The 9,380-nt window shown below is 40.1% G+C and overlaps 1 protein-coding gene across 3 annotated transcripts in view; it reads left to right on the top strand.

The window, feature by feature from the left end:
• Positions 1-481: 481 nt before the first annotated feature.
• fancl (FA complementation group L) overlaps positions 482-9,380 on the top strand; it is a 33,885-nt gene continuing 24,986 nt past the window's right edge. For 2 of the 3 annotated variants that reach the window (XM_082558140.1, XM_082558141.1), the window contains exons 1-5: positions 483-825; positions 1,346-1,404; positions 5,524-5,584; positions 6,018-6,074; positions 6,352-6,449. In XM_082558140.1, coding sequence (XP_082414266.1) covers positions 739-825; positions 1,346-1,404; positions 5,524-5,584; positions 6,018-6,074; positions 6,352-6,449 — 362 coding nt within the window. In that variant the 5' untranslated portion in view covers positions 483-738. Of the gene's footprint in view, positions 826-1,345; positions 1,405-5,523; positions 5,585-6,017; positions 6,075-6,351; positions 6,450-9,380 lie in introns of all 3 variants that reach the window. The other variant, XM_082558142.1, reaches the window with a different exon arrangement.

Genomic DNA, 9,380 nt, shown 5'->3' with positions numbered 1-9,380 from the left:
ACGGGCCAGATTTGGCCTGCAGCCTAATTACATTTGGCCCGCGAAGCTGGCCTACTGGTATTATACAGCTAATATATATATTGTTTAGTATTAAGCTTTGCTTGTTCCATATTCAGTTTTCCAGCAAAACTTATTTGAGTCCATAAGAAAAGATTCATTCCTATATCTGGAGGAAGATTTTTTTTTGATAAATATTAATGTTAGCCCGCGACTTTGTTCCAGTTTTAAATTTTGGCCCACTGTGTATTTGAGTTTGACACCCCTGCCCCAAGGGATGAGAGCAAGATTATATATAAAATAAAAATTATGTTTCTGTCAATTAGACGCAATTACATAATGGGCAATAATGTCGGTAATTTTCAGTAATTTCAACAGTTAAACCTTCCGTAGAGACCGGCAGTTAATCAGTAAAATCATCAACACACTAACGTTTAAACGTCACACCAACGACTGTCAAGAAACTTCAGAATTACGATACTTTTTGTAAGTCTTTGAAAGCAACTCGATGACGTCGACTGTTTGGGATTTAATGGCGGGATGCAGGGGTTGCGATTGATTCTCCTGTCAACGCACCTCTTGCTAATTCTACGTTTAACAGCTTTAGCTTGAATTTCTCAGGTTTGGTTCAAGTCAGCGACTAATCAGAAAGTGCCAGTCTGTACGGTCCAACTCAAGCTAGGAAGTAGCCACCTTGCTTTGCGAGCGGAAACTTAGGCGTAAAAGGTCATAGAAAGTTTTATGGAGAAATCACTGGTAAACGATAACCCGTTGCTTGTACCTCTCAACAAGCAGCAGACAGTCTACGATGGATTTATCACTGTTCAGGTAAAATTATGCGTTTGTGTGTTGTTTTTTGTTGGACGTATGTCAGTGTCATATTGAAAAAACGATTAATTTAAAGATTTTTTGCTTTGGATGCAAATACTTGTCTGGAAACCATATATTTAGACATCTAACTGATTTATAGAAACTTCTGGTAAATTCGTCCTGTTTTTTAAGCAGCTTACATTAGTATCGGTAGCAGAACCGTAATTGTATTAGCGCATGAAACGACTTCATAAGCTGGTATATAATCTTGAAAGCAGTTACTTACTACGAGTGTCATGCCGTATTAAAGCGATGAAAAAAAGTTGAAAACGTGGTCTAAAGTAAATTTCTATTATTTATGTGTCTCTTGAAACACCCAAAGAAACGTAATATTATCCAATTCCTTAACGTAGGTTGGTCGGTCACGTGTTCTTCATTAGCGCGTTAGTTGTAGAAGGCATTAACCTCTGTGGTACACTGATCGCAGAGCTAGTAATCTGCTTTAATAATGCTTTGTCTTGTTTCTCCCCCCCCCCAGGAAAGAGACTTCAGGATGAGAATAGTACTCCCACCAGATCGACAGCTCAAGGAGGCCAAGTACAAGCATCCCCTTGCATTCTCTGTACAAATGTTTTAAATGTGATACGGGATAAGGTCTAATAAGGGAGTTGTAGTAAAGTGCTGCTATAATGTAGTAGTTAACAGATTTGCTTAGTAAACTAAAAGCTGATTCCAGCCAAAGACTCAAAGAACCTTTGGGGTTGCATCAGGAAGGGCATGCTGGGTAAAACTGTGCCAAACAGAAATACCTTAAAAATATATAATTTTCATGAAAATGACTTATAAAAGCTTCCAAAGAATAAAAAGAAAATAAGATTTATATGAAATGGCTTAACTTTCCCACATGTAGTTATGACCAACATCATCAAGCAAAGGCTCTTTTCAGGCAGAATCAACTTCATTAGAAGGAAGTAACAGTATTTTAGTGTATCTTAATTTGTGAGAGCTAACTTAACAGTATTGTTTAGTAACAACATTAAACTGCATTGTTTGGTTCCTAAGACATATCCTCAGCTTTCTGCTGCTTCCCCTTAAACCAAAACTGAATTTCTGTTGCTGCTATTTTTCCTGATTCGCGTCTGTCCCTGCTCAATTTTACGCCCCACAGGTTATTAATTATAAGACTGTGGTCTGTTTTGTGTATTCCATTCAGTTTTATTGATATAGCGCCAATTTACAACAACAGCCACCTCTGGGCACTTTATATTATAGACCTTACAATAATAAAAAGAAAACACCAAAAATCAGATGTTGACAGCGGGGAGAAAGAACTCCCTTTTAAAAGGAAGAAGCCTCCAACAGTACCAGGCTCAGGGAGGGGGAGCTGATATAGAGAGTATCTTGAACCAAAACATTCTACAGGGTGGGCCATTTATATGGATACACAGTAATAACATGGAATGGTTGGTGATATTAAAGTCCTGTTTGTGGCACATTAGTATATGTGAGGGGGCAAACTCCTCAAGGTGGGTGGTGACCAATGGTGTGCTTGGTTTCAACGTAACTTTATTCTTTCATGAGTTATTTACAAGTTTCTCTTTGTTCACAGCCATTGACATGTCGAAGAGGTTAACACGTGAGGAGCGGATCGAAATTGTGTTGATATCTGGTGAACGCAGTAACCGGGTCATTGCAGCAGATTTCAATCCAACACTGAACCAGTTTCACGAAACTTAACAAGCAGTTTGTTAACTGTAGTATGGGAGATGGGTGGTCTCGTAGGGTGTCTTGCACATTCCCTGAGTTTTTCCAGCAAGATGGTGCACCACCACATTATGGGTGCCAGGTCCGAGCATTCCTAGATGAACAGTTTCCTGGAAAGCAGATTGGTCGTCGTGGGCCAGTTGAATGGCCCCCAAGGTCTCCCGATCTGACCCCCTTAGACTTTTATTTTTGGGGTCATCTGAAGCCAATTGTCTATGGTGTGAAGATACGAGATGTGCAGCACCTGAAACTACGGATGCTGGATGCCTGTGCTGGCATTTCTCCTGCGGTGTTGCTATCAGTGTGTGAAGAGTGGGAGAAGAGGGTCGCATTGACAATCCAACACAATGGGCAGCACATTGAACACATTTTATAAGTGGTCAGAAACGTGTAAATAACTCATGAAAGAATAAAGTTACGTTGAAACTAGAGCTGGGCGATAGAACGATAACGATATGTATCGCGATATAACTTTTACTCGATAGAGAAATTAAGCTATCGCGATAGACCTCGCCGCTCTTGTCCTCTTAAAAAAAAAAAAAAAAAGGTCAGCCAATCCAAATTAAGTAGCGCAGAGCCGAACCAATCACAGCCGCAGCGTCACGTCGCGTGACTTGTTACGTACAGCACAAGTGCCAAGCCGCACGTGTGTTTGTTTGGGAAGCAGCCAGCGCGTAATGGAGGAAATGAGTGTGCCGACTAGAAAAATCAACCGAGCGTGACCGAAGAGAAAACAGATGATGGTTCCAATGCCGGAGAGATTGTCGAACGGAAGAGCCATAGAAGTTCCGTAGTGTGAAGGTATTTTGGCTATTTCAAGTCTGACAAAAAACAGAGTAGGTGCACTGTAAATTGTGCCGAAAGCAAGTCTTAAATACAATAAACTGGTGCATGCGTCACACTGTGCGCCACGTTATTGTTTCGGTGAAATGAATTTCTACAATACTGTTACTGTTAATTCTACACTCTGCAGTGTTTAAATGCTTACATATACACACAGTTACTGTCCCTCCACACATACGACTCGGTTCTGCTTCTATGCCGCAGCTTTGTTTACTTTTTCCCACCGAGGCTTCTAGACTTCTGATTGGCCAACATTTCTGCACGGTTAGGAATCTAGCGCCACCTGCTGCTTTGGCATGTTCATAGCAGCGTTTTCCTTCATTTCTGCCTTTATGTGTGGACGGGATTATTTTTTAAAACGAAAACGGAAAATCTCCGTTTTCAAAAATACCCGTGTACGTGTGGACGTAGCCTCAGTCTCTGACTGGAAGCGCTAATTCGTCATTCGGCTTTTGTCAGACTAAAGTAACTGTTAAAACTGTTTGAAAAGCTCAGCTATACAACAAGGAGAGATTGAGAATTTCCTTTTAGTTCTCAGTTTATTTGATATTGACAAAAGTTAGTCAGTTTTGTCTGTTCTTCTGTAAAACAAACTAAGATTTATTTTTAGAATTAATATTTTGTTTCTAAGTGGAATTGACAATTTAGTCTGTTTCGTTTGTTCTATTTTGAAACTTAAACGCTTTAGCGGCTGCCTTTTGTGTAGTTTGCAATATTTGCCTTTATTTATCTGAAAAAGTCTCATGTTCCTTAAGTACATCTACCCTGTTGAACTTATTATGGGAAATAAATATTTAAATAAAAACAAGCTGCTGATTATTTCACATTTTACTTGTGAGCAACGGCACATTTAAATCTTACAAATATAGTTATTTGGCTTATATCATGATAGATATCGTTATCGCCTGAAATGAAAAAAACATATCGTGATATGAAAAAATCTCATATCGCCCAGCTCTAGTTGAAACCAAGCACACCATTGTTTTTCTTGTGACATTACCAATAAGTTTGATGTGTCACATGGCCCTCTTCCTATTGAAAAAACAAAAGTTGTATCCAAGATGGCCGACTTCTAAATGGTCACCACCCATCTTGAGGAGTTTGCCCCTCACATATACTAATGTGCCACAAACAGGACTTTAATATCACCAACCATTCACATTTTATTACGGTGTATCCATATAAATGGCCCACCCTGTACTTTTAACCACAAGTAAGTCTGCAGTGTGAGAGTGAAGTTATCTGTTGACATAATATGATATGATATGGTCTTTAAGATATAACGGAGCGTGATTTTTCTGGACTTTATATGCAAGGAGGAGGATTTTAAATTCAGTGCTGGATTTAACAGGGAACCGATGAAGGTTTAGGGGAAATTGGATCTCTGCCTCATGCACATTTGCTGTATGTATTCGTATGATTGCATCTCACCCTATCCTGAGCATCTTAAGGATTCACTAGATTTCTAAATGTTGTCTATGGTCTTCCTCTTCCTCATACATTTCAACTCCACATGGCATCCTTTGTCCAATCTACATACAGTTACTAGCTTTGTTAAATAAAATGTAACAACAAATACATGCAGAGTTATAAATTTACTGAATTGGTATTTAAGTAAAATAATTCATGACAACAAGATGGAAATTCTTGTTCTGGACACCCTCTCTACTTTTAAGATTAGGCTTAAAACTTTCCTTTTTGATAAAGCATATAGTTAGGGATGGATCGGGTGACTGAATCCTTCCTTAGTTACTCTGCAATAGGTGTAGGCTGCTCTGATCAGTGTTTCTTCTTCACTTACCTGTTTTTCACTTTCTATGTGTTTATACACCCCTATGCAATCACTCGTTAGTTATTATATTTTCTGGTTTATAAAAAACATAAGGCACCACTAAAAAAAGCATTTTGACCTTTAATCAAGGTTAAATTATGGCCTGCACTAACAGGAAAATGTATGGATTACTGTTAGGGTAAGGTAACTTGGCCAATCAGCGATACGTGTGTACGCACCATTGAAAGCAGATTTTGAGCCAGAAAAGATGTTCTTGAAACTTGTGCCTGGCCACAGAAGATGTCCTCAGTAACCCATTCACAACTTTGTCCTTACAGGCTGCACTGCTGCTGGCAGCTGAAGCACCTGTTGCGTGGATATGAGCGTATAGTGAAGCAGGTAAATGTGCCGCATGTTGGTATTTAGTGATATGTTGTCTCAGTCTATGAGAGCACGCTGTTTTGTGCTGCGTGCTTTGTATTTGGCTCCTTTGTGTCGCTCCTGCTCCCTCTGTCACCCATCAGGCTCGCCTCACTCACAGGCAGAGAAAAAATATTTTTCACTGTTTAATTAACATCGCCTGGAAAATGTCCCTATTTGTTATGTGGCCCCTCAGGGTTATTTGGATGAGATTGATATTTCACCCCGGGCTGCAAAGTTCATTATTTTCACAGCCTTTAAGCTATCATTAATTATTAAAGCTGGTGGCAGCCCCCATTAATCACAAACACTGTTTGATTTGAATGGCTGGCTAGAGGAAAAAAATAGACACTGTCACTTCATTATCCCTCCATTCAAGGATGTCTTTTCTCTCGTGTTTGACTCCTCACAGAGGCTGCAGCAGTCGGCTGATCTTGTCGGTTTCATTCTGGAGCTGAAGACTGTCTTGGTAAGGAGGAGAATGACATGGCGGCTCGCACGGTCACTTTGACATTGTAGCTTCATGAATAGCAACTAAATGGGAACCTCCAGGCATTATCAATAGCCTTGCTTGAGAGGCATATGCACGTGCATGTGTATTTTGTGCCATAAAAATAAAGAAAACTGTCATCACGGCCCTGATTCAGCTTGCTCTGTAGAAAGATTGCTCCTGAGAGTAAGTTGTGATATGATGTGCATAGTAATCTGGGCTTAAAATAAGAAGAGCTCTGTGTGTGTTGTTGCAGGAAGTGGTGCTGAAGAGCCGCCCCGAGTGCCGCTCCATCCCGCCTCCGCAGTATTACTCTCAGCTCATCTCTGAGATGGAGACCCTCGGGTGGGACAAGTAAGTGGGCCAGTAAGAGTACCAACACATGCTCCGGAACCAGGGCTTTATTGGCGCGTCAGTCATTAAGCTGTGAAATGTGTGTCAGCATGTTTGCCAGCTCTGAACGGCACTTTTACTGGTGGTTTTGTCTGAGTCGCAGCTTAGGTTTGTGTCTGCTGAGTATAGGACACCACAACAACATACAACAGCATTCATCTCAAGGCACTTTATAATGTAAGGTAAAGACCCTTCATTATTGGACAGAAAACCCCAAGAGTCAGACAATCCCCTGTGAGCAGCACTTGGAGACGGAAGTATTTCCTTTCAATAGGCAGAAATCTCTGACAGAGGCAGGCTCTGAAATTATCTGCTTAGGCAACAACACTGATCGTGTTATTACAAAGCAGTCCTCTGGAAATATCCTACAGGCCTGCTTATGGTGCATGCTGCTGTTTGTAGGGGGAAAATACTTTACTTGCCAAGAATGTTGTGACAAACGGATAACCGAGTCACCTTTTTTTAGTGGAATGAAAGATTATCTATACTTACCTGGCCCTACGTGGAAAAAAAATAAAACCTAATAACTGATTGCTGTTCTTGGCAACAAAAGTGGCACAATCAGACATTTTTGCTCTTTTCTGACTTAGTCTGAGATGGACCTTCTGTTTGTTTTGTCCTCCTGGATCAGTGCTTTTGAATTTCAGAGCTCAAACTGATGGCTGGACATTCTCCTTCAAGATTTTCTGGTACTGACTAGAATTCATGGTTCCCTCAGTTATGGCAACTCATCCAAGTCCTGAAGCAGCAAAATAGCGCCAGACCATCATACCACCACCACCATGTTTGACTGTTGATATGATGTTCTGTTTTTTACACTAGATATAACATAGCCTTCCAGAAAGTTCAGATTTTGTCTGGTCAGTCCACAGGACATTTCCCCCAAAGTCTTGGGGATCATCAAAATATTGTTTGGCAAATGAGAAACTTTGTGTTCTTTTTAGTCAGCAGTGGTTTTTGCCTTGCTACTCTCCCAAGGATGCCATTTCTGACCTTTCTCTTTCTTATTGTTAAATTATGAACACTGAACTTAACATAGGCAGTGAGGCCTGAAGTTCTTTAGATGTTGTTCTGGGTTCTTTTGTGTTCTTTTGTCTCCTGGATGAGTCGTCAATGCTCTCTTGGAGTAATTTTGGTAGACTGGCCATTGCTGTGAAGGTTCACCGGTGTTCCATGGTTTGGTGGAGGCCCAAATCCTTTAACCTCCTAAGACCCAAACTCTGCCACAGCATGTATTTTTAATTTCTCTTTGATATTTGGGCTGAATTAGCAGTTTTTTTCTTTTTTACCTAATTTTAGTTTCTAAGAAAAAAGAGAGCCATATATGAGGATATTCATTTAAAATTTTGATAGAACAGTAGCAGTATAATGTCCTCGTAAGTGGATATCAGGCCCTTGTAGAGCAAAATTGAGTATTTTGGTCTAAATAACCCAAAATGTGATGTCCACATATGTGGACGCCAGGTCCTAGGAGGTTAAATTGGCTTTGTAACCCTTTCCAGACCAACGGAGGTCAGTGACTTTGTTTCCCCGTTTCTTTAGATCCTGGCATGTGTTTCTTTGTGAGATGTTTTAGCCTGCTTCACTTTATCAGACAGTTTCTATTTAAGCGATTTCTTGATTCAACAGGTCTGGCAGTAATCAGGCCTGGGTGTAGCAAGTGGAAGTGAACTCAGCTTTCCAAAAAGTGTGGTTAATCACTGTTAATTCATCATTTAACAATGGTGGGGAAATTACTTTTTCCACACAGGGCCAGTTAGGTTTGGATAGCTGTTTTTCTTTTCCTGTAATAATCACGTAAAACTGCATTTTGTATTTTTCTTACTTTATCTTTGACTAATATAATTTGTTTGATCTGAAAGATTTAAGTGAAAGAAATGTGCAAAACAACTAAGGAACTAGGAAGATGCAAAATACTTTTTCATTGCACTGCAACTGTTTTCTTACCAAAACATCAGGCCTTTACATGCCACTGTTACCGCTCACCTGTGTATATTCTAATAGTTAGTATGCGTTTCTTCATACTCGCTGAAACAATTATCATTCTTTCTTATGTCTTAAAATTTAGAAGAAACTGACATTTAGTTAGTTGTTACGTCATCATCAGACTAAGTCTAACCAGAACCAGCCAGTTACTATAGTTACACGTTCTTACAAGTTTAAAAAGGCGTACTTTATTAAAGCAATCAAAATGAGTGTAATCCAAATAAGCACTTGCTGTGAAATGCATCCAGCCTTATGGTCAGGCTCAGCTTCTCTCTCTGATCGCCCGCTCTCTGTCTCGCACAGCACAAAGAGGTTTGTGGTTTATGAATTTTATGGTTTATTTATTGGCTATTTTTACTGCACACTGTCCTCCCATGACTTATAGGTTTATTAATTACTTAACAGTTGTTTTCACAAGCAGTCTTAGTCGTAGAAGCACTGCAGTCACACCGCCTCATTTAATGGAACCATTCCTGGACCCACATCTAAAAGTGGTTCAGGACACTGTATGCTTAAGTGTGCCCTGTGAGTTTATGCAGTGGTCCCGCTAGTCTGAGGAGAACTGGATTTTGTAGGTCAGGCTTGCTCAGGCACAGTCATGTTCATACGCTGGGAGTAAACCCTCTGTCACTTTTAACATTTGCAATCAGGATGACCTCCATGAGATTGATCAGATAATGTTATGGAAGTCTGTAGGTGCATGTGGTGATCCTAAAGCTGTGGGTGTGATCATCAAGTTAAAATAGTGCAGATTCAATCCCCACGCAATGTTGAAATTAGCTTTGAGAATATCAAGCCATAATCAAACAAGTTATTTTCTCTTAATGAACAATGTAGTAACATGGTTCCATTCCCCACTTACATGGTCCCAGGATACTGTGGTAGTAATTTGCCTGTGGAATTGCT

This window comes from Aulonocara stuartgranti (genome assembly GCF_965226115.1).
Source record: "Aulonocara stuartgranti genome assembly, chromosome: 13".
NCBI lineage: Eukaryota > Metazoa > Chordata > Actinopteri > Cichliformes > Cichlidae > Aulonocara > Aulonocara stuartgranti.
Note: the sequence above shows the minus strand (reverse complement) of the source record. Positions and strands in the feature narration are given on the sequence as shown.